The sequence below is a fragment of the Onychostoma macrolepis genome, chromosome 24, assembly GCF_012432095.1.
Source record: "Onychostoma macrolepis isolate SWU-2019 chromosome 24, ASM1243209v1, whole genome shotgun sequence".
NCBI lineage: Eukaryota > Metazoa > Chordata > Actinopteri > Cypriniformes > Cyprinidae > Onychostoma > Onychostoma macrolepis.
In genome coordinates, this window is record NC_081178.1 from 24,551,105 (window position 1) to 24,576,430 (window position 25,326).

Genomic DNA, 25,326 nt, shown 5'->3' on the forward strand with positions numbered 1-25,326 from the left:
CACGATACATTCATTCTTTCGTTTACACGGATCAGTCGTCCTGGTCCCTTTGCAGAAAAACAGCCCCAAAGCGTGATGTTTCCACCCCCATGCTTCACAGTAGGTATGGTGTTCTTTGGATGCAACTCAGCATTCTTTTTCCTCCAAACACGACAAGTTGAGTTTTTACCAAAAAGTTCTATTTTGGTTTCATCTGACCATATGACATTCTCCCAATCCTCTTCTGGATCATCCAAATGCTCTCTAGCAAACTTCAGACGGGCCGGACATGTACTGGCTTAAGCAGGGGGACACGTCTGGCACTGCAGGATTTGAGTCCCTGGCGGCGCAGTGTGTTACTGATGGTAACCTTTGTTACTTTGGTCCCAGCTCTCTGCAGGTCATTCACTAGGTCCCCCCGTGTGGTTCTGGGATTTTTGCTCACAGTTCTTGTGATAATTTTGACCCCACGGGGTGAGATATTGCGTGGAGCCCCAGATCGAGGGAGATTATCAGTGGTCTTGTATGTCTTCCATTTTCTAATAATTGCTCCCACAGTTGATTTCTTCACACCAAGCTGCTTTATTGCAGATTCAGTCTTCCCAGCCTGGTGCAGGTCTACAATTTTGTTTCTGGTGTCCTTTGACAGCTCTTTGGTCTTGGCCATGGTGGAGTTTGGAGTTGGACTGTTTGAGGTTGTGGACAGGTGTCTTTTATACTGATAACGAGTTCGAACAGATGCCATTAATACAGGTAACGAGTGGAGGACAGAGGAGCCTCTTAAAGAAGAAGTTACAGGTCTGTGAGAGCCAGAAATCTTGCTTGTTTGTAGGTGACCAAATACTCATTTTACCGAGGAATTTACCAATTAATTCTTTAAAAATCCTACAATGTGATTTTCTGTATGTTTTTTCCTCATTTTGTCTCTCATAGTTGAGGTATACCTATGATGAAAATTACAGGCCTCTCATCTTTTTAAGTGGGAGAACTTGCACAATTGGTGGCTGACTAAATACTTTTTGCCCACTGTATATATATATATATATATATATATATATATATATATATATATATATATAGATACACACATACACACACACACACACACACAGTCTATATATATAAAGATTCTTCAAGAAATTTCATTACTTTCTCTTTTTATTTGGAACTTAATTATGAGATTATGAGATAATCTATGTAAATTATGAGATAAAAATTAAATTATAAAAAAACAACAACATTTTGTCATAAGTGTACCTTTTGAAAAGGTACCGCCCCAGTGACAGCTTTTGTACCTTAATTTCTGAGAGTGTGTCAATCTTACCTTTGTATCTCATAGTTTTAACTTTTTATGTAATAATTATGACTGAGCCATAGTTTCGACATTTTATGCCATTATTATGATAATTTTTTTTAAATGGGCTTCCATATCAATCTCATGTTCAAATAACTGAAAACTACTTTGCCAACAGTATATTGTATATATTGTGATGGCTAAATTTCTAGCGTTACACACTATGTGTTGGGATCAGTAATTTGAGAGGTTCACAGTGCGTGCACACTGACAGCAATTAAATCACTGGCGCTCGGCATCTCGATGGACTGTTGTTTGTTAATAGTCTTTCATGACAGCTGCCCTGTAAAATCTCAGTGTGAATTTGCATAAAGCTGAACCCTGCTCAACTTTCTCTTTTGATGTTTATGACTCAGCAGCTCTTATGGAAAATGGTCATTGCTTATGTAGCCAGTAGGCAGCTTTTTCTTGTTTGCATGAGCGTACCTGAGCAAACCAGTTCCTGCTCCATCACCCCGCAGCCCAGCACCTCCAACCAGTCGCCCTGGAAGCGCACCTCCATCTCGAAGGAGGGATGTGTGAAAGGGAAGTAGCAGTCCACCCAGCGGATCTCCAAATCTGCAAGACAGAAACAAACAGATGGAGGAAGAGAGCTGGACAGAGGAAGTGAGGAAAAACAAGTGTGAACATCACAGTATTCATACCTTCCCTAAAAAGGTGTCGCATGAGGCGCGTGAGAGCCTGTTTCAGATCGAACTCCACAAGTTTGACAGCCTCCAGCGTGTGTGTCTCCTGTTTCTGAGGCGTGCGGCGGTCACCGCTCTCAAACAAAGACAGATCCTCACCATTCTCCACTCGAGCAAACAGCTGTTAGTGAGAAAACGGTTGAAAACAAATGTGTATCTTTAACTGCACTCAGAAAGATTACGTTAAGATTTCATCATGACTTCTCTGACATGTGTCCTTAAACAGCCTCTTCATTACAGTCTGGATGCTTGAAATAAACAGCTTTTTCTACACAGATAAGTACTTGGGGGGTACTTGGGGGTACTTTTCCTTCACAGAATTTAATTCAAGTCTTAAAATTCAGTTGAAAGGTCCCTGAAACCATCCAACGGTTAAAATCTATAGTTTGAATGTTAACTTATTAATGCTTTTGTATTCATTAAAAAAATGAGGAATTCTTTTAAATTAAATGTTACACACAAAAAAAAAAAAAAAAGATGCAAAATATGAATATATCATTGCATACAATGTATAATATCATATTATCTGAGAACTACCAGTATTAACTACCATTACAAAACCATTATAATTTGTTACGTATCTCTTCCGGGTCAAAAAGGACCAGAATGAATTACAAGATTAATATAATTTTTAATATTATTATTTATTTTATTATCAGAATATTATATTTATTATATATTATATTATATAAATAATTTTAAATTCACAATGTACTATAATGTTAAGTGCTTTACTGTACTATAATTTACTGTAAAATAATATTTCTGAGAAAAATGCAGGGCCGGTTGATTCTGTGTCCATCGGTTGTTGATTGGATGAAGGCAGAAGTGGGTGAAATAGTTGGAGAAGTCCTGCATATGTCACCAGAGAGAAGTCTTATGCTTCACCAGAAGATTGAGAAATTAAGGCAACAAAACAAAACAAAGAAATGTACATGGATGAATCGTTCACTACAAAATACACTTATATATAATATGCCATTTATATATAGTGAGTTTCCATACCGATAATACCGATAATCTAAACATGCCGATTTTTTGTCACATTTCAAATTTTTCTTTTTTTTTTTGTCACATTTCAAAGTTTTAGCCAGGCTCTCCTCCATTAAGGACACCATTCTAACCTCATGGTTTGAGAAAAGCCGCACTCCCTCCATCTGATGGAAGACAGGATAGTGGTTGGAGTCGATCTCATCTCGTCTATAAACATCTCCAGCCAGCAGGAAGCAGTCCAGACCTGAGCGCACCAGCTCCTTCTGATGGGCGGAGGTGTGGGCCCGCAGCATGTGTGTGCGGTTCAGGTAGTAATTGTCTCCTTTTTTCCGACTGGGATGGTCTGGAGGAATGAGCAGACTGTCGAAGTTCTGCTCCACCGTCACCACCGGGCTGAGGTTGTCATGTACGGAGAAGAGCGGGTTTCCTGTGCGTCCGGTGTAGGAGCGGTAGAAATGGTCTTTGATGCGCTCTTTAATAAGCCACAAGGGGTGGTGTGCTCGGTTATGAAGCTGGCAGCCAACTTTGGACAAGATTTTAGCTGTCACATTGGTCATGTCATCTCGCGGGTGGACATGACTGAAAACTTCTATTGAGTTTTCAGTAATCTGCGGCCGAGGAGCAGAGCTGTCTGTCGACAGACCCCTGCAGGGGTGGAGTTTATGGGACAGGGCGAGAGAACCGGTCCATTGGCAGTTAGCCGGCCAGTGACGGACCATGTGTTTGAGGAGAGACTGGGAACACTTGTAAAACGTCATCGCAGCTGATCCATGAGTCTGTAAGAAAAGGGAGGAAACTTTCAAATGTGAACTCTTCAATGGTTTCAAAGTGAATAAAAAAACAGTGCTAATTAGGAATGAGAAAGAATCAGAGTCAACCGGTCATACAACTATTTAAATAAAGTCAACTAGACTTTTCTTTTGTTTTATTTATTGTAGGTATTTAAAGGTGAACTGATGTTTGATATTAAGGTACTTTCTTGTATGCAATCTTAATAAGCAGCGAAAACAATTATGTCAAAGTAATTCATAGGGTAATTCTCTTGAAATTAATTCAAACAATGCCCTGTTTATTTTAATATTCAATCAACTGGACACAGCAACAACCAATGGCGTGAGTCAGTCATTTCTCTTTCGAGAGAACACATTTATGCTGTCATTTAAGTAAGAACTGTTATTAATAATAAATAATATAGCAACATGGGTTCTGTAAAAGTTTGGGGTTGGTAAGATGTTTTGTAAGAAAAACATCAATGCTGAATTTATTTTGTCAAAAAAAAAAGATAGATGGATAGATAGATAGACAGACAGACAGATGTCTTTACTGTCACTTTTAATCAATTTAATGCATCCTTGCAAAATACAAGTATTAATTTCCTTAAAAAAATGATCTTACTGACCCCAAACATTTGAATAGTAGTTTGTATTTTGTGGGTTCGCAAGCACCATACACACATCTAATTTACTGTCTAGTGTGCTACGATCTTCTCTAACAGATGAATTGCAGCACATGGAAAAGTACAATTCATAATGCAAAATATGCAGGATTCCTAAGATGCCGTCATTAAATTTATCCAATTTAGGAGCACTATTTCTACTGCATCAAAACACTGCTTTTGTAACATGCACTAGCTTTAAATACTGTCAGACTTCAATAAAAGATTTATTCATTGTATCTGTCAGTTTTCTTATTGAAGGGCTGCACTTATTGTCCATATACTGTCCGCTGAGAGAAAACAAGTCAATTTTGTTCAGTGCATGTTATAACATTTTTAAAAAGGTTGTCTTTGTTATTTTGTTACGACCACTTTTCATGATCCAATCAATTCCTGGAATCAATTAAAATAAGAAAAAAAAAGGTTGTGAAACAATGTTTAGCATTGATCAACCGACTACTGATCAGCAACCCACTGACAGGTAGATTTTGCACAAAATGCTAATGCTACATGACATGTTAAGAGCAAATATATGAACCCATTTGATGTCTGCTTCCTCTGTGTTTTTCTGGCAATAAATGCTGTTGTACATGTAATGGAGATTCTCAGGCATGCTGGGCTTTAGTCGAGCAGTGTGAGAGTTAGATTACATTACTGGGATGTCAGATGAGCTTGCACACAAGGGACTTAACCTCAGAAACCTCTGGTGAGATGTGCGGTGCCTGTTCTAACTTGTGACATAGGAAGAGAGGCCCCGAGAGAGAGCTGATGGAAATAGCAGGTGAGAGCTCATGCCCTCACAAACGCACAGACAGAGACACACACGCTCATCTCGTTGTCTTTGCTGCCAGCACACCACACCACACATTAACGCAAGATCTGATATCCATCACACAGCGGGTTCAATCCGGGGTGTCATAATACACTGTGGACGTGATTTATGGGGAGTGCAGTGTAATTGAATTAAGGGTGGTCCCATCCTCATTGCCCCCCTTTGATTTCCTCATTTTCTCTGTTCCTGACAATCTCTGTCCTCTTTTTATTGTTTGTAGCCTCACAATGAAGTACTGTGGTGGTGATTGCCTTGTGAATCATGTGCCATAATATTTACATGGTACAATGCTACGACCATGGTACATCTACTAAATGTACGTAACAACGTGTCAAGATGTCGAGACACCTTAAAGGATACCACTGTACAAGTAAGGCACATGCTATTCACATGATATATATTCCCGTAAAACATGGTAATATGGTACTTTAAAGTCATTTGAACAAAATCATGGTACAAAAAATAAGTCCTTAAACATGGCATTGTATTTCAGAGTACTATAAAGAATACCATGGTTTACTAAGGCACATGGTATTCCCATTGTATATATCCAAAACAAAACAGAGTAGCATCATGGTACTTTAACATAATTCCAAGAAATCCATCGCACATCTATGGTACATTCAAGAACATGCAATTGGTCCAAAACATGTGGTTCATTCCCTAAAACATGCCATTACCATTGTAATTAAGGGTGCTTTAAAGCTATCCCCATGTTACATATTCAAAACAAAACATGGTAATTTCATGGTACTTCAAAGTAATTAAAAGAAAGCCATGGTAAATATATGGTACATTCAGAAAAAAAGTGCAATTCCTGTGGTTCAAAACATGTGAACCAAGCCATAAAACATGGTAATATCATGGTACTTTAAAGTAAATAGTAGAATGTCATGGTACATCTGTGGAATATTCAAATCAATTTGCAATTCCTGTGGTGCAAAACATGTGATTTAAGTCCTAAAACATGACATTACCATGGTATTTCAGCGTACTTTAAAGAATACCATGGTGCAACTATGGCACATGCAATTCCCATGATATATATTCCAAATAAAAATTTGCAATTCCACTGGTCCAAAACATGTGGTCCTAAAACATGGCATTACAATGGTATTTCTAGGTACTTTAAAAAATGCCATGGTACAATTATGTCTCATGCTATTTTCATAACATATATGAAAAATAAAATATGGTAATATCATGGTTCTTTAAAGCAATTCAAAGAAAACCATAGTTTGTGTTCAAAAATTGTGCAATTTTAGTCGTCAAAAAAATTGGGTCCTAAAACATATACCATGATAGTATCGTGACATTCTTGCATTTTACCATGGTTCACAGAATACCATGGTACAATTAAGGTGCATGTTGACAGAACCAAGATATTCCCTTAATTCTTGTATAAAACACAGTATTACCTTAGTATTCCTTGGATGGCGCCACTGATGGCAGCCTCAGTGGCGTTGTTATGTTTTTGTTAGTTTGTCCTGTCTTTAGTTATATCCCTGCAATCAGTTTCACCTGAGACGAATTGCTGGACATTTGGCAGCACACACCATCCAATATTTTCACCGGTTTTCGACTATTCTGATGTTTTGCTGGACATTGTAGTTGGTGCAGTAGCGGCGTTGATCAAATGCTTCAGGACGCGCAGATGGGGGAAGCGAGCCAGCGCGCTCATGAAGCTCAGACAGCGCGGATTTCGGACAGCGCTGCTTAGCATCCATCTGGCGAATCTCCGTTCTCTACCCAACAAAACGGATGAACTCCTTCTGCTCTCCCGGACAAATAAGGATTTTTCAAACTCTGCGTTTCACGGAAACCTGGATGAATTACGCCATTCCGGACAGCGCGTTAAGTCTGCCGGGCTTTCAGCTGTTCAGAGCAGACTGCGACGCAGAATCAACGGGGAAATCGCGTGGCGGTGGGACGTGCTTTTACATCAATGAAAGGTAGTGTACAGATGTAACAGTGTTAAAGAAGATGTGCTGTCCTAATTTAGAAGCGCTTTTCATTAACTGTAATCCTTTCTACTCGCCGCGGGAGTTTTGCTCGTTCATTCTCATGAGTGTTTACATTCCTCCGCAAACGCACGTGAGCTCAGATTTACAGAAACTCGCTGATCAGATCACAGACACAGAACAACAACACCCGGACTCTGTTTTAATCATTCTCTGGGACTTTAATAAAGTAATTCTCTCCCGTGAACTACCAAAATACAGACAGCATGTTACATGTCCCACCAGAGACATATATAGAGAGTAATATATTGGATCACTGTTACACAGCAATAAAAGATGCATATCACTCTGTCCCACGGGCAGCTTTAGGACTCTCTGATCACTGTTTTGTTCATCTTATACGGACCTACAGGCATAAACTGAAATCAGCTAAACCTGGATTAAGGACTGTAAAGAGATGGACTAATGAAACAGAGCGGGTTTTACAAGCCTGTTTCCACCTCACTGATTGGACAGTTTTTGAAGCTGCTGCCAATGATCTGGACGAGCTAACAGAGACTGTAACATGTTATATCAGTTTCTGTAAAGATATGTGCATTCCTACCAGGACTCATCGAACTTACCATACCGACAAACCGTGGTTCACTGCAAAACGCAGACAGCTCCGTCAGGCCAAAGAAGATGCTTACACGAAGGGGGACAAAGTCTTGTATAAACAGACAAAATACACACTGGAAAAGGAGATCAGAGTGGCAAAGAGGAATTATTCTGAAAAACTATAGATTCAGTTCACTTCCAGCAACTCAGCATCAGTGTGGAAAGGTCTGAAAGAGATTATCAACTACAAGACACCATCCCCCAGCACTGTGGATAATCAACAACAAAGCAGACAATCTGAATGAGTTCTACTGCAGGTTTGAAAAAGCATCCCACACCCGCTCTGAACACCTCTCCACACAACCATTTACACCTCCAGCAACCCCCCTCTCCACCACACCTGCACTTCAGATCAGCGAAGACGATGTGTGCCAGGTCTTCTGGAAGCAGAAAAGGAAAAAAAGCACCAGGGCCAGATTGTGTTACACCAGTCTGTCTGAAATCCTGTGCTGACCAGCTGGCCCCCATCTTCACACAGATCTTCAACAGATCACTGGAGCTGTGTGAAGTCCATTCATGCTTCAAACGCTCCACCATCATCCCCATCCCAAAGAAATCCAAAATTACAAGACTAAATGACTACAGGCCTGTGGCTCTAACATCTGTGGTCATGAAGTCATTTGAAAAACTGGTGCTGGCCCACCTGAAGTACATTACTGGACCCTTGCTGGATCTTCCTCAGTTTGCCTACAGAGCAAACAGGTCTGTGGACGATGCAGTCAACATGGGACTACATTATGTTCTGCAACATCTAGACAGACCAGGGACTTATGTGAGGATCCTGTTTGTGGACTTCAGCTCGGCCTTTAACACTATCATTCCAAACCTCCTCCTGCCCAAACTAACTCAGCTCTCCGTGCCCACCTCCGTCTGTCAGTGGATCACCAGCTTCCTGACAGACAGGCAGCAGCTAGTAAGGCTGGGAAAATACACATCCAACACTCGTACGATCAGCACTGGCGCCCCCCAGGGCTGCGTTCTCTCCCCACTGCCCTTCTCCTTCTACACCAATGACTGCAACAACCTGGAACTCAACACGCTCAAAACAGTGGCGATGATCTTGGACTTCAGGAGAAACCCCCCTGCTCTCCCCCCACTCACCATCATGAACAGCACTGTGACTGCAGTGGAGAAATTCAGGTTCCTGGGCACCACTATCTCTCAGGACCTGAAGTGGGACACTCACATTGACTCCATTTTTAAAAAGCCCCAGCAGAGGTTGTACTTCCTTTGCCAGCTGAGGAAGTTCAACCTGCCACAGGAGCTGCTGAAACAGTTCTACTCCGCCATCATTGAATCTGTCCTCTGCACTTCAATAACTGTCTGGTTCAGCTCAGCTACCAAATCTGACCTCAGAAGACTACAGAGGGTAGTCCGGACTGCTGAGTCCCTCCACTCTCCAAGAACTGTACTCATCCAGAGTGAGCAAAAGGGCTGGCAAAATCACTCTGGACCCCTCACATCCAGCACACTCCCTCTTTGAACTGTTGCTGTCTGGTCGACGCTACAGAGCTCTGAGCATCAGAACAACCAGCACAGGAACAGTTTCTTCCCTCAGGCAATCCATCTCATGAACACCTGACAATAATTGTGGAACACACACTATTTATACACTTATACACTTATTATTAACACGCATACTTAGTCTACATTTCAATTTGCACATAATATACCTGTACATACAATTGTCATTTTGTATATTGTTATTCCCTATTTACTTGGTGTATTTTTTCTTCTTCTTTTATGATCTGTGTTTTTGTTCTGTCGCTGTCATTCTGTTGCACTGTGGAAGCTTCTGTCACGGAAACAAATTCCTCATATGTGTAAACATACCTGGCAATAAAGCTCATTCTGATTCCGATTCGAAGATAATTTATTTTAAATAATGGTAAGACTGGTATGTTTATTGAAGAAGCGTGTCCAAAAAACACATGGTACAACCACAGACAACCTCTTATAAAAAAGTGCCATGGTAATATCATGGTTTTTTTTGCTTCTTCAATAAACATACCAGTTTTGTTTTTTTTGTTTTTTGGTAGTATCATAATATTCTTGGAAATACACTGAAGTACATACACTTAAAAACAATAACATGGCATTACCATGGGAGACCAAGGTACATCATAGAATACCATGGTACAACTATGGTGCATGTTAAAAGGCCCATGCTATTTTTGTAATGGCATTTTAAGGTAATTTACTTCAAATAATGGTAAGACTTGTATGTTTGGTATGAGACATGTCCCAAAAATCAATAGTTTTTGCAACTTTTGTCACTGTCCATTCCAGTTGCCCTATTTGAGAGTTTCTGTAATATGTGGCCATCTTTTCTTTTCCCTTCCTTGTCTGGCCCCTCTATTAAGTCACATGCTTTCACCCTCATCCCTCCTCACCCGTTCTTTCTCCCCATCCCTCTCTTTCTCTCAGAGAGCATTTAGAGGGCTGCAGGTTTGGCTCAGGTGCTGGATGTTCTGAGGACACAGGGGAGACCAGGGCTGTATTTATCCCAGACTAACAGTTCTTCTTTCTCTCTGCCCAGCGCAAATATTTGCTTTGGCCAAGCAATAGTTTGAGGCAGAATGAAAAGACAGACTAATTTTTTCCTCCCCTCTCATCACTCTTTCTCTCTGGATCCAGTGAGCAGCACAAAATAGAGGCACTGTCACTCTGAGAGACTTATGCACTCTCAGGTACACATGCATACTGTCAAGACTAAGAGCGTTAGGAGAAGCTGCAGGTACAAAGAGAGCGTGTAGCACTGCAGTGTCATTGCAGTATGACAGTGCTCAAGATGCTGCTCCAGTTAAGACCTCGCTTTTACACCATGATTCAGGGAGTGTATCAGATGAAAACGGGATGGTATTTTGACAATACACTTCCAGTCCAAACGTATATATGGACACAAATTAATTCAAGTTTCTTAGGATCTTAAATAAAACCTGACTAAAGGCTGACACTTTAGTTAAAAATAAAAAGGTTTTGTAGACAATAGTAAATTTATGGAAGCCCGTTTCCACCACTGAATAAAAAATAAAATAAAATAAAATAATAAAATAAAATAAAATAAAATAAAATAAAATAAAATAAAATAAAATAAAATAAAATAAAATAAAATAAAATAAAATAAAATAAAATAAAATAATAAAAAAAATGTAATTGCAACTTCTCACAATTCAGATTTTTTTTCCTCGCGCAATTTTTTCAATTAGACTTTTCTCAGAACTGTGTGATGTAAACTCGCAATTGCAAGCTATAAATTCAGAATTGCGTATTTGAAACTCTTGTGAGCTAAAAAGTCAAAACTTTAAACTCATAAGTCTGAGAAAAAAAGTCAGAATTGTGAGATGTAAACTTGAATTTCCAAAAACATTGTTGCAATTCTAAGTAATAAAGTTAGAATTGCGTGACATAGACTTGCAATTACGAGTTATAAAGCCAGAATTGTGAGAAAAATAATAAAGTTAATATCTCGCAACTGTGACTTTTTTTTTTCTCTTAGAATCACAAGTCTATATCTCGCCATTCAGATTTTATAACACACAATTGTGATTTATAAAGTCAGAATTGTGAGACAAACTTGCAATTGCAAGAAAAAAAAAAAAAATCCTCAGAATTGTAAGTTTACATCTCGCAATTCTGACTTTATTTCTTGCAATTCCGAGATTAGCCTATATCTTACAAAGCTGACTTCAGAACTCGAAATTGGGAACAATTCACAATTCTGAGAAAAAAAAAAAAAAGGTTGAATTGCAAGTTTATATCATGCATTTCAGAAGTCAGAATTGCGAAATATAAACTTGTTATTGCGAAAAAAAAGTCTGTGAGTGACTGCGGCAACGAAACTATTAGTTCAGCGATGGAAACCCCCTCATGTCATGACCTGGAGTTACTATATCTGGAACTATCATTTGCATGGACTAATCATTTAATCTACCATTACTTTTGTTGTTGTTATTATTACTACTAATCCTATTATTTTTTATTCATTGACGGAAACAGGCTTCCGTTTAAATTTGTGTTTAGTAAAACTTTGCACTGTAAAATTGTAATTATGACATGTAGATTTTTAAACCTAGACAAAGAGCCCACTAGATCCACTAAATCTAGATGCCATAATTACAATTTTATGAGGACATAGTACCATGGTACTAACATGGTATTCTTGAAAGAACTGTGGAGTACTGTGTGTGAAGTAAATACATTTCCCAGGTTTATGTGAAATGAGGCATCATTTCACATTTCACATGACAAAAGTTTCAACTGTATTCACATTCGTATTTAAATTTGTCAGATGTGTAACAGTTTGCTGAATAGATGCTATTGCATAAAGTTTGGAAAATGTGGCATATAAAAGGTAAAAATAAAAACATTCAGCAGACGTGTCTCTCTACTGATTAAATACAGATTTCATCATAAAAGCAGTAATATTTGACATTGATTGAGTTAATAAAAGCCAGAAAGTGCAGCGGTGCTCTCTGGGCCTCATTATATAACTGACGGTCATGTATTTGGCCTTGTATTTCTCAGTGCAGTTTTGCTTTAAAAGCTAAATTCATCCATTAGTGACTACAGGGTTTGTGCAGTGCCTTAGTGAAATGCAAATGTTCCAACAACAGCTGCGGGGCAATCTTGTTTTATTAGAGCAGAGGCGATAATGATGACCGGGGTCTGAGAATTATCATAAATTATATAAAATCCCGTGTTTGTCCTGATCCATTGATCATGTTGCTAACCTGAAGAAGCCCAAATCTCACTGACACTCTGAGTCAGCCCACACATAGCTCATTTCCAACACGAAGAAAGCAAAATTGCCGCCACCAAGCGTTTGTTTGTACATAGTAATTAGAATTCTTAGTGTCTTGGCTAATTAGTACAGTGTGGCATTGTGCTCAAAAATGTAGTTCACCCAAAAAAACCCTCAGTCAAAGATGTAGAAGACTTTGTTTTTTCATCAGAATAGATTTGGGGAGATGTTGTATTACATCCCTTGCTCACCAGTGGATGCTCTGCAGTGAATGGGTGCCGTCAGAATGAGAGTCCAAACAGCTGATAAAAACATCACAATAATCCACACCACTCCAGTCCATCAGTTAATGTCTTGTGAAGTGAAAAGCTGTGTGTTTGTATGAAGCAAATCCATCATTAAGGCGTTTTAACTTTAAACCTTTGATTCTGGCTAAATATATTCCATAATCCAGGGCATAATCCGTAATAACGCTTCCTCCAGTGAAAAAGTCCATCCCTCGTTGTCCTCTAATATCAAAATCCACCAACTTATTTGTTTAGAACTGTTTTGGACTGTTTTTGCTTAATTGTCAAACAGTGTTTGATCTGTGCAGATTTCTCTCATGATTCAGATGAGACAAGTTTTTCACCAGAGAAAGCCACGGCTTGAATTTAAAAACATCTTCAAGAATGCATTTGTTTTTTTGTTTTTTTAAATAGCTTTTGGCTTCATAAGATGTTAATTGATGGACTGGAGTGGTGTGGATTATTGTGATGTTTTTATCAGCTGTTTGGACTCTCATTCTGACGGCACCCATTCACTGAAGAGGATCCATTGGTGAGCAAGTGATGTAATGCTACATTTCTCCAAATCTGATGAAGAAACAAACTCATCTACATCTTGGAAGGCTGAGAGTGATTACATTTCAGTAATTTTTTTTTTTTTTTTGGGGTGAACTATTCCTTTAATTTTACAAAAATGCTTTAAGGTCCTAAACACTGGTCTTGGATAAATTGGTCTTACTGGTTATTTTGGTTTGAGGTGAGACAGGGAAACCTGAATGCAGATCCAGCCAACATCATGTATTAACTACTACAGCAATAGTCCGAGTGGGCGTGTGAGAAGATGGAAGAGTCTTCTAGCACAAAGACAAACGTCTCTATTAATTAGACCTGGCGAGCGGGCGCAGAGGTTAATGAAGTCAGTCTCATGTTCTTCTATCTGGTCACATCTGCTGCTCAGTATGTGCTGAAGAGTCAAAGGTCATTCATCCACCTGCGACAACTCAGCATGCATGCAGCAAGATATACAATATTTACCCTCATCTGAAAGACTTTTCTCAAGAGTTTCAACTTTGCTGCAAAGTCGAGAACTGAAGAACCTTGTCATACTCTCCAGTTTGATGAGTTTATAGCCCCTCCTTGAGTGGAGAATGCACCAAAATTCCAAAATATAAATATTGGCTTAAACCAAAAGATTAAAAAAAATAAATTAATTAATGTGTACATACAGTGGGGGAAAAAAAAGAAAAAAGTTTTTGTACGTTTGCCCACTGACAAAGAAATGATCAGTCTATAATTTTAATATAGGTTTATTTGAACAGTGAGAGACATAATAACAACAAAAAAAATCCAGAAAAACGCATTTCAAAAAAGCTATACATTGATTTGCATTTTAATAAGTCAAATAAGTATTTGACCCCTTCGCAAAACATGACTTAGTATTTGGTGGCAAAACCCTTGTTGGCAATCACAGAGGTCAGACGTTTCTTGTAGTTGGTCACCAGGTTTGCACACATCTCAAGAGTGATTTTGTCCCACTCCTCTTTGCAGATCCTCTCCAAGTCAATGAGGTTTTGAGGCTGACGTTTGGCAACTCGAACCTTCAGCTCCCTCCACAGATTTTCTATGGGATTAAGGTCTGGAGACTGGTTAGGCCACTCCAGGACCTTAATGCGCTTCTTCTTGAGACACTCCTTTGTTGCCTTGGCCGTGTGTTTTGGGTCATTGTCATGCTGGAATACCCATCCGCGACCCATTTTCAATGCCCTGGCCCTGACGGTACATGGCCCCGTCCATCATCACTTTGATACAGTGCAGTTGTCCTGTCCCTTTAGCAGAAAAATACCCCCAAAGAATAATGTTTCCACCTCCATGTTTGACGGTGGGGATGGTGTTTTTGGGGTCATAGGCAGGATTCCTCCTCCTCCAAACACGGCGATTTGAGTTGATGCCAAAGAGCTCTATTTTGGTCTCATCTGACCACAACACTTTCACCCAGTTCTCCTCTGAATCATTGGCAAACTTCAGACGGGCTGTACATGTGCTTTCTTGAGCAGAGGGAACTTGCGGGCGCTGCAGGATTTCAGTCCTTCACGGCGTAGTGTGTTACCAATTGTTTTCTTGGTGACTATGGTCCCAGCTGCCTTGAGATCATTGACGAGATCCTCCCGTGTAGCTGATTCCTCACCATTCTCATGATCATTGAAACTACACGAGGTGAGATCTTGCATAGAGCCCCAGTCTGAGGGAGATTGACAGTTATTTTGTGTTTCTTCCATTTGCGAATAATCGCACCAACTGTTGTCACCTTCTCACCAAGCTGCTTGGCGATGGTCTTGTAGCCCATTCCAGCCTTGTGTAGGTCTACAATCTTGTCCCTGACATCCTTGGACAGCTCTTTGGTCTTGGCCATGGTGGAGAGTTTGGAATCTGATTGATTGATTGCTTCAGTGGACAGGTGTCTTTTATCCAGGTAACAAATTGAGATTAGGAGCAGTCCCTTTAAGAGAGTGCTCCTAATCTCAGCTCCTTACCTGTATAAAAGACACCTGGGAGCCAGAAATCTTGCTGATTGATAGGGGGTCAAATACTTATTTGACTCATTAAAATGCAAATCAATTTATAACTTTTTTTAAATGCGTTTTTCTGGATTTGTGTTGTTGTTATTCTGTCTCTCACTGTTCAAATAAACCAACCATTAAAATTATAGACTGATCATTTCTTTATCTGTGGGCAAACGCACAAAATCAGCAGGGGATCAAATATTTTTTTTTCCCCCACACTGTATATGTAATCATATTTGCATTAATATGTTACAATTAGTTCTCTCAAAATTACGTATTTGAATTATGCTACACAATGTGACTGAATTGCAAAATTCACTGAAAACTTTGTGATCATGGATGTTTTATATTTGGGTGATTTTATTCTAAAATAATTTGGTGGCTGAAATGTTGCTGCATCCTAATGGGATGGATTTCTGCATGTTCAGTGAAATGAAATAAACAGTTTGAAATAAAATGCTTAGCTGCAGTGCTCAGATAATATCACTGTTATGCTGGCAAACAAGCCAGTGTAAAGAGGCGTAGACACAAAAACACTCAGAGCTCAACAGAACTAAACTAGATACAAAATGCAGGAGTCTCAAGATGTGTTTTTAGCACCCAGGCTTGTCGCTACTCGCCAGAGATTCCCGTTCACAGACACATTTCTTTCTTAAACTCTTTTATAGCAAACAAAAACAAAACAAAGAACATCTCCTCCACAATTATAATGCTCTTCCAACATTATTACAAACCAAACAAAAACAAAACAAAGCAACAAAAAAAGCTCCCTTACCATTTTGCATGCCAAAACAAAACAAAAACTTTTATATCAAACCAAACCAAACATAACAACAAAGAAACAACAAATCCTCCACAATTGTAATTATTTTATACCAAACTAAAACAAAAACATGCTTCTCCACCATTATAACTCTTTTATATCAAACCAAACCAAACAAAATAGCTCCTACACAACTGTAATTCTTTCATACCAAACAAAAACAAACAAAAAATTCCTCCACAATTTTAAAGGGGTCATATGATGCAATTTCTTGTTTTCCTTTTCTTTAGTGTGTTATGTAGCTGTTTGTGCATGTATAAGATCTGTCTCCCACAAAAGGATCTATTCTATCTAAAAGAGAAGGCTGATCCAGACCGGGCTAAAAGGCCTCATTAAAACACGCCCCCACATGTCTAAGTCTCGATGTGGAAATATTTGCGTAATGCCACCCAAATATGCACGCAAAGAAAGAAGGCGTGTTTCAGTACCGCAGTAGTGTTGATGCAGCCATGTCAGGGAAATGCTGTGCGTTTCTATGCGAAAGCAAAATAACTTTATTTGGCCTTCCAAAAGTAGATGCAATTATTGGTTACGATTTGTTTACAACAGAACAGCACAACCCAAATGTTCGAATTTATGTAACGCATTTTATGGATGACAGTTTCGTGAACCAAGGAGAGTAGAAGGCTGGCTGTGCACAAAGGCTATTTCTAAAAAAAAAGAAAAAAAAAAAGGGTCAATTCCGACTTTGTTATGACAATCTGGTGCTTCTGAATCAGCAACTGTAAGTATGTTTTGTTATTAGTTTAAGTATTTCCTATTGACTGTTCAAAATGCGGAGTTTTGCGTGTCGTGTGTGTGCGCGCACGTGTGTGTGTGTGAGAGAGAGAGAGAGAGAGACAGGGTCACATCACAGTGGAGTCAGCTGTCTTCACGCGGCTTGTGTGCAAATACATACGAGCTTCATCACTGTGTCTGTCACGCGACTCTGTTCCCCTCTCGGGCTTGAACTGATGATAAAACTAAGGATATTATTAGCTGTCTTTACATTTATTTTGAAAAATGAAGCTCGCAATTATGGAAAGGGGCGTTACATTTCCGATGAGTGCTTGCGGTGTTCGGCCAATCACAATGCACTGGGTCAGCTGGCCAATCAGAGCAGACTGTGCTTGTCGGAAGGAGGGGCTTTGTAGAAAACTACGCGTTTGAGAGAGGCGGGGCATAGAGGAACTACAATTCCTAAAGCATGTCAACATATTCTGTTACACCAAATACACAAAATAATGATCTTTAAAATAGCATCATATGACCCCTTTAATTCTTTTATACCAAACCAAACAATAACAAAATTCTCGTCCACCATTACAACAATTAAAAAAAAAAAAAAAACTCCATCATATAAATATTTTATACCAAGCAACACAAAACAAAAAAAAAGACGAAAATGCTCTTTACACAATTATTATCTTTTTACCAAACAAAAAATGCACCACTATAACTATTTCAAACAAAACAAAACACTCTAAGACATTAGAATAACCAATCTTTATGCTTAAGATATTTGTACTGCCACCAGCTTCTTCTGAATATGCCATCATTTCAAAACTCACACTGATGTGCTACACAACAAAAGTTTAACTATTTTTAGCTTGACGCACCTTCTTAAAAACAGTCTTGACATGAGATGCAGCAAACCATGATGCACCTGCCAAAGACATCCGTCTGACGAATACTTAAATAGGCCATCAATTAAAAAAATAACCCAGACGGAGTGCAAGAATGTGTCCTATATGTTACATTATCCATGGAAAAACAGAATCAGCTTCTTGAAGCAGGCTTTAAATAAACTTGATAACCGCAAGCTAATAGCAGCTGTGAAGCCGTCATTCCTACGCTCAACTTCGTAATAGTGCAGCCCAATGAACTTCAGTGTGATACAGTAACTGTACAGCAATAAAAATAGATGTAACAATACTTGTAAATCATTGTTTGTTTTCAAACCTGGAACCAATAAACACAATCAAGGGATTGTTTCAAGTCCATTCTGAAAAGGTCATTAGTCTCGAATGCCCCCATTTCCTCTCAAAGAACTTGGCTATCGGCAACTGTATGCATTGTGATATTATAGCTGAATCAAATGCATTGTGAAATTGTGGGATAGAATTTAACTGAATGACCTGAAGAATTTCATGTCACTTTAAGGAACTCTCTTTAATCCAACAGAATGCAGTTGGTTAGATACAGTAGATCACCCTGTTTGTCTCATTGCTCATCTGACCCAACTTCTTTTTAAACATCAAAAACCCAAATGTCACTGAGAGCTTTCAGGTTTTCACAAACATGATACAGGGATCTTTTGGGGATCAACCAAAGTCGTAGCTGAAGACTTGCAGTTCGGTAACTTCTGTGTGAAGCAGCCAATTCTGTATTCTCAGAGAGATGGAATTGTCTCTAGAGCTGTTCGTGTTCGCCTCACCATAAATCAACTAATTCATTAGCTTCAACAAGATGCATAAGCAGACAGTGTGAAGCCAGATGCAGTTTTATGTGATTTCAGGCCAACTTAGTTAAAATCCCCAGGAAGAAACATAACTCAGACTCACAGCTTGCAAATGTACTTAAAGGGATAGTTCACCGCAAAATGGGCAGTTCTTATCATGCTGATGTATGTTCGAGTGTTTGTTTTTCTAATAAGTTTGCTTTTAGATGGTTATTTGAGGCTATAAAAATGGGGTGTGGTGATACGATTGTGATGGGCTTGAAATTAATCACTACTGCACAGACTCAGGCTTCAAATGAATCACTACTGCACAGACTCAGGCTTCAAATGAATCACTACTGTGCAGACTCAGGCTTCAAATGAATCACTACTGTGCAGACTCAGGCTCCAAATTAATCTCTATATGCAGACTCGGTTTCAAATGAATCACTACTGTGCAGACTCAGGCTCCAAATGAATCTCTATATGCAGACTCGGGCTCAAATTAATCACTACTGCACAGACTCAGGCTCCAAATGAATCACTACTGTGCAGACTCGGGCTCCAAATGAATCTCTATATGCAGACTCAGGCTGCAAATGAATCACTACTGCACAGACTCTGGCTCCAAATTAATCTCTATATGCAGACTCGGGCTCAAATGAATCACTACAGCACAGACTCGGGCTCCAAATGAATCTCTATATGCAGACTCAGGCTCCAAATGAATCACTACTGCACAGACTCTGGCTCCAAATGAATCTCTATATGCAGACTCGGGCTCAAATGAATCACTACTGCACAGACTCTGGCTCCAAATGAATCACTACTGCACAGCCTCGGGCTCCAAATGAATCTCTATATGCAGGCTTGGGCTCCAAATGAATCACTACTGCACAGACTCAGGCTCCAAATGAATCACTACTGTGCAGACTCAGGCTCCAAATGAATCACTATATGCAGACTCGGGCTCAAATGAATCACTACTGCACAGACTCAGGCTCCAAATGAATCACTACTGCACAGACTCAGGCTCCAAATGAATCACTACTGTGCAGATTCAGGCTCCAAATGAATCACTACTGTGCAGACTCAGGCTCCAAATGAATCTCTATATGCAGACTCGGGCTCAAATGAATCACTACTGCACAGACTCAGGCTCCAAATGAATCACTATATGCAGACTTGGGCTCCAAATGAATCACTACTGCACAGACTCAGGCTCCAAATGAATCACTACTGCACAGACTCTGGCTCCAAATGAATCTCTATATGCAGACTTGGGCTCAAAAGAATCATTACTGCACAGACTCTGGCTCCAAATGAATCACTAATGCACAGACTCGGGCTCCAAATGAATCACTACTGTGCAGATTCAGGCTCCAAATGAATCACTACTGTGCAGACTCAGGCTCCAAATGAATCTCTATATGCAGACTCGGGCTCAAATGAATCACTACTGCACAGACTCAGGCTCCAAATGAATCACTACTGCACAGACTCAGGCTCCAAATGAATCACTACTGCACAGACTCAGGCTCCAAATGAATCACTACTGCACAGCCTCGGGCTCCAAATGAATCTCTATATGCAGGCTTGGGCTCCAAATGAATCACTACTGCACAGCCTCGGGCTCCAAATGAATCTCTATATGCAGGCTTGGGCTCCAAATGAATCACTACTGCACAGACTCAGGCTCCAAATGAATCACTACTGCACAGACTCAGGCTCCAAATGAATCACTACTGCACAGCCTCGGGCTCCAAATGAATCTCTATATGCACAGACTCGGGCTCCAAATGAATCACTACTGCACAGCCTCGGGCTCCAAATGAATCTCTATATGCAGGCTTGGGCTCCAAATGAATCACTACTTTGCAGACTCAGGCTCCAAATGAATCACTACTGCACAGCCTCGGGCTCCAAATTAATCTCTATATGCAGACTTGGGCTAAAATGAATCACTACTGCACAGACTCAGGCTCCAAATGAATCTCTATATGCAGACTCGGGCTCAAATGAATCACTACTGCACAGACTCAGGCTCCAAATGAATCTCTATATGCAGGCTTGGGCTCCAAATGAATCACTAATGCACAGACTCAGGCTCCAAATGAATCACTACTGCACAGCCTCGGGCTCCAAATGAATCTCTATATGCAGACTTGGGCTCCAAATGAATCACTACTGCACAGACTCAGGCTCCAAATGAATCACTACTGAGTAGATGGGCTCCAAATGAATAACTACTGAGCAGGAGGAGAATTGGAAGAGAATGGAGATGCTTCGTCAATTTTTTTTAGGGCTGGAGGCTCTTTTACTCCGCAGACTCGGGATCCAAATGAATCACTACTGTGCAGACTAGGGCTCTATATGAATCAGAACCACACAGACTCAGAATCCCAATTAATCATTACCACGCAAACTCGGGATCCAAATGAATCACTACTACGGAGACTAGGACTCCTTATGAATCACTACAGTGCAAACTAGGGTTCTAAATGAATCTGAACCGTGCGGACTCGGAATCCAAATTAATCACTACCACGCAAACTCAGGATCCAAATGAATCACTACTGAGCAGTTGGAAGGGAATGAACTTCATCCATTTTTTTTTTTCAGTTTATGGGTGGCGTTCATGTGCTTTTCCTGCAGCTGTGTGTGGAGTGAGTGGGGCTCAGGCGAGGCCTCTCTGGAGCCATAATTCACAGGACTCTCGCCTTCAGACGGCGGACGCCACCACAGCACTCAAGCTCCACTCGAAGCCCTATCAGAGACTCTGCCAAACACACTCACACATGACCTGGCGCTCACACACACACGCTTGCTTGCAGGCGTCAGTCAGTGTCACCTGATTTGGGAATAGTGTGGATGGCAAGCGATCTGTAATTAGTGGAGAAAAAGAGAGAGAAAGAGAGCAAACACGTCTAAACATTATCTAGCGCTGTAAAATCAGCACAGGTTTTTAGGGTGCAACAGTTTCAGCACTCGGAACCTCACATGAGCTCCTACTTCTGGATACATATCGTAACGCAGACACTGCAGTGTCATAAATCTTAATCCAGCAACGGCTGAAACTCTTCTATCATGACATATTTCAGAGGAAAATATAGAATCAGGCTTTTTGTACGATAACCCTTGTCACTGAGCTTGTCCCTGTTCATAAATTCTCAGTTCAATGTGTAGAATAGACAGATGGTGACGCTGCTTGGCCTCTAATTGTGATATATTGTACTCATTACCAATATGCAAAGTTTAAGGTTCAATCGTGTGACGATGCAGGGGTCCTTTATTAATTTCATTATGATAGCATGGGATTTTAGGCCTCTCAAAAAAAAAACTAAATGAAATAAATAGCCTTTACAACAGCACTGGGAAAAGCCATAAAGGCTATTCTGACCAGTAAGCGAAAAATCTAGTCAGATACTTTCTGATATTTTCTGGAATTTTGTCCCTAACGATAATTAGACAATATTTTGATAAGTGTGTTGTTGTGCCAGTACCTCAGCAGGTTTAAGACTGTTGTCGACAGCTCAATCCCAAAGCTTTTGATAATTTTTCATATTCTGTGTGGTGGTTAGTTTGCAGCAGTAACAAGAACTTTTCCAATAAGTTTAAATTGATTTTATGGGCATTTTACCATTATAACACCAGTTTTTTCATTAACCTGCAGTTGCAAATGCAAAATAATGTTTTGATGTTTTAAAAACCAAACCTTGAATACTGATACTTGAAATGATTAAAACAAATAAATTAATTAAAAAAAATAAATAAAATAATAATTATTATATATATTTATATATATATATATATATATATATATATATATATATATATATATATATATATATATATATATATATATATATATATATATATATATATATATATAATCCCGCAGCGCCAGTTCTGCTTACCAAAAGTGACCCACTAGGCGTCTCGCATTCCATATATATATATAATAAATATGAAATTAAAATTGCCAGTAGGTGGTGGCAAATCACTCACTCAACCGATTCATTCAAACAGCTGATTCATTCAGTAATGAAACACCATTGTGTGTTGCTCAGAGATGCAAAGCGGTTCGTCTGCGGCTTTCTTTGGAACTATTTTCAGTGATGAAATACAGCAAAAGCAGGGACTGTTTTGTCTAAAATATAAGTCACTTAATATTAAGTTCTTGTGTATTGAACTGTTGTACAGTGTAATGTCAATATCACATTTGCAATCGTGCTGATATTTGGAAAAAAACGTTACTCTTTGTGTGATATTGATTAACTTATATTAGATTATATAAATATAAAATACAAAAGCATACAGGACATTTTTGCCCCATATCTTGAATTTTGGGGGAATTCTAAACCTATTTTATTACACTAAATCACACAGTGAAAGCGTGCACTTTAAACATAGTTAAAAACAATGTTAAATCGCACACTCTTACCATATAGATCATAAAAAGAAAAGTTATAAAACATGAAAATCTAGGACAACCTACTGGTTCTGGGCGGGTCTCACGCATTCACCCTCATTCATGCCACTGGATTGTAATTCCAGTGGCACTGGGAATCAGATGGCATGACATTTATTTTCCCTCCCGCTCTGGTCCCCATGCTATTTTGAGAGAGCCAGGTTGGCGTGGACTTTATGCCATACGCCTGTGCCCAAGCCTGATTGGCCTGCTTGTGTTCAGTCGCTGTGGGCACCAGCGGATCCATGCAGAGCCAGGTCACCCTCAAATGAGCTGGCATCACAGAAAGGTCCAATGGGCAGCAAACAGAATCACTAATGTGAGAGAGTATACAACAGGTCATACTGAGAGAAATGCTGCCAATGGCATATTCTGCATCTGCTGACTGCTGTCTGATACCAAGCAGAATGTTTCAGCGCCTTGGATTATTGTGCCACTCCTAACAAGTAACTAAATACATTTAAACATTTATCAAAAGTAACGTATTGCCTAAGGTCGTGTAAGAACAGAACAGAAGCGCTAGGCTTAAATTTGAAGTGTGGTATTTTGCTGTACACAAAACACAGCTTGGATTCTAGATGACTGTTGATTATTATGGGAGCAATTTCATTGCACTGCTCGTTCATAGTTTAGACAAGGTGTCACATAGATGCTAAGAGCTCTACCATATCTGGAAAAAGCTGTTTGCATTTCCACTCATCTCAAAAACAGCTGTTGTAGATGAAGCCACTTCATGGCTGTACATTTTTTAAAGACTTTAACATATGCAATGCAATGCAATAAAATAAAATAAAATGCAATGAAAAAAAAATGCAAAACAATTTTAGAATTCACTCTGAATTGCAACATGTAAATTCAACTCAGAACTCAGGATTGGGAGAAAGAAAGTCAGAATTCTTGAGTTTATATCTCGCAATTGTGACTTTTTTTTTTTCATTATTTGCATCAATTTTCAGTTGCAAGTCCAAATTTTTAAATATAAACTATAAATGTCAGAACTGTGAGATAAAAAGCTGCAATTACCTTATCTATTTTATTCATTCATTCCTTAGAAGAAAACGGGCTTCCATAGTACATAGATTAATATTTCATCATAGTAAGATCTATAAAGCATAAATGAAATGGAATTTTATTTCATGTCTAGTTTACATGCAAATAAGCATAATGTTTTAATGATAATTTGCTTTAGAATCATATCTTCAGTTTACATATTCACAGCTCTTGCTGTGAATATGTAAATATTCAGATAGAAGAACATTCAGGTAGATGGAAGAGGTTAAAGCCTGATCCTAGCAGAACTTATGCAAGGGCGTTAGAATATTCACCATCGGAGAGCAGTTTAAAAACCTCCTCAAGGACAACAACTCCAAATCATCATTATGACCCACCGATGCTAATGTTCCCACCATGTTTCCTGTCTAATAGAAGGCTCTGCCTATAGATAGAAACCCACAGCGGTGTGAAGGTTACCAGCAGACAGCAGTGTGACAAGGACACAGTGTTCACATGTAATTGGCACCTCAGTGCTGTAATCACTACATCAGTATGCTAACTCTTGGTTCACGTTCAAATTGCTGCGTATGGATCATTTAGACAGATCACACACTCCTTCCTGAGTTAATCTTCACATAATATAGACAGCATACGTTATTCATGACGAGTGGGAATTCTCCACTGCATTTCTGCTGGACCATGATCGAACATGAAACCGGATTAAATGACCTATACATCAGAGGAACAAAGGACACTGTTGTGTAGAAAGAAAAAAAAATAAAATAAAGAAAAAAAAAACTGTATTGCAAAGTATGAGCGAATTTCAATATGAGACAACATGGCTCGTCAACATGTCAAGCACTTGAAACTGAAGTGTGAGCAAAACATCAGCGACCACAAATGCATCACAGATGGTTTTGAGATGGCAAAGGGAAACTTTAAATATAAATAAAATCACAGATAGAGGGAGTGATGAAACGGCAGCGTCAAAAGAAAGAGGTCAGCAGATCTGACTGACATCCTTGCTTTTATTCAATGTTTCTTCAGTAAAATCCATTGAAATTCAAGAAATCAAGACCACAGAAGCTCATTTCCACCTCAGAGTAAAAAAAAAACCCGAATAAAGCATTTTGTGATGTTGCATATCGCAAT

At 39.3% G+C, this 25,326-nt stretch overlaps 1 protein-coding gene across 4 annotated transcripts in view; it reads right to left on the reverse strand.

Annotated features, from left to right (window-relative positions):
• The window catches only part of fars2 (phenylalanyl-tRNA synthetase 2, mitochondrial), a 149,303-nt gene that overhangs the window by 95,882 nt on the left and 28,095 nt on the right, over positions 1 to 25,326 (reverse strand). For all 4 annotated transcript variants that reach the window (XM_058765926.1, XM_058765927.1, XM_058765929.1 and 1 more), the window contains 3 exons: positions 3,144 to 3,788; positions 1,978 to 2,140; positions 1,760 to 1,891 (listed from right to left, as the gene is read on the reverse strand). In XM_058765926.1, the coding sequence (XP_058621909.1) occupies positions 1,760 to 1,891; positions 1,978 to 2,140; positions 3,144 to 3,788 (940 nt within the window). The remainder of the gene's footprint in view (positions 1 to 1,759; positions 1,892 to 1,977; positions 2,141 to 3,143; positions 3,789 to 25,326) is intronic.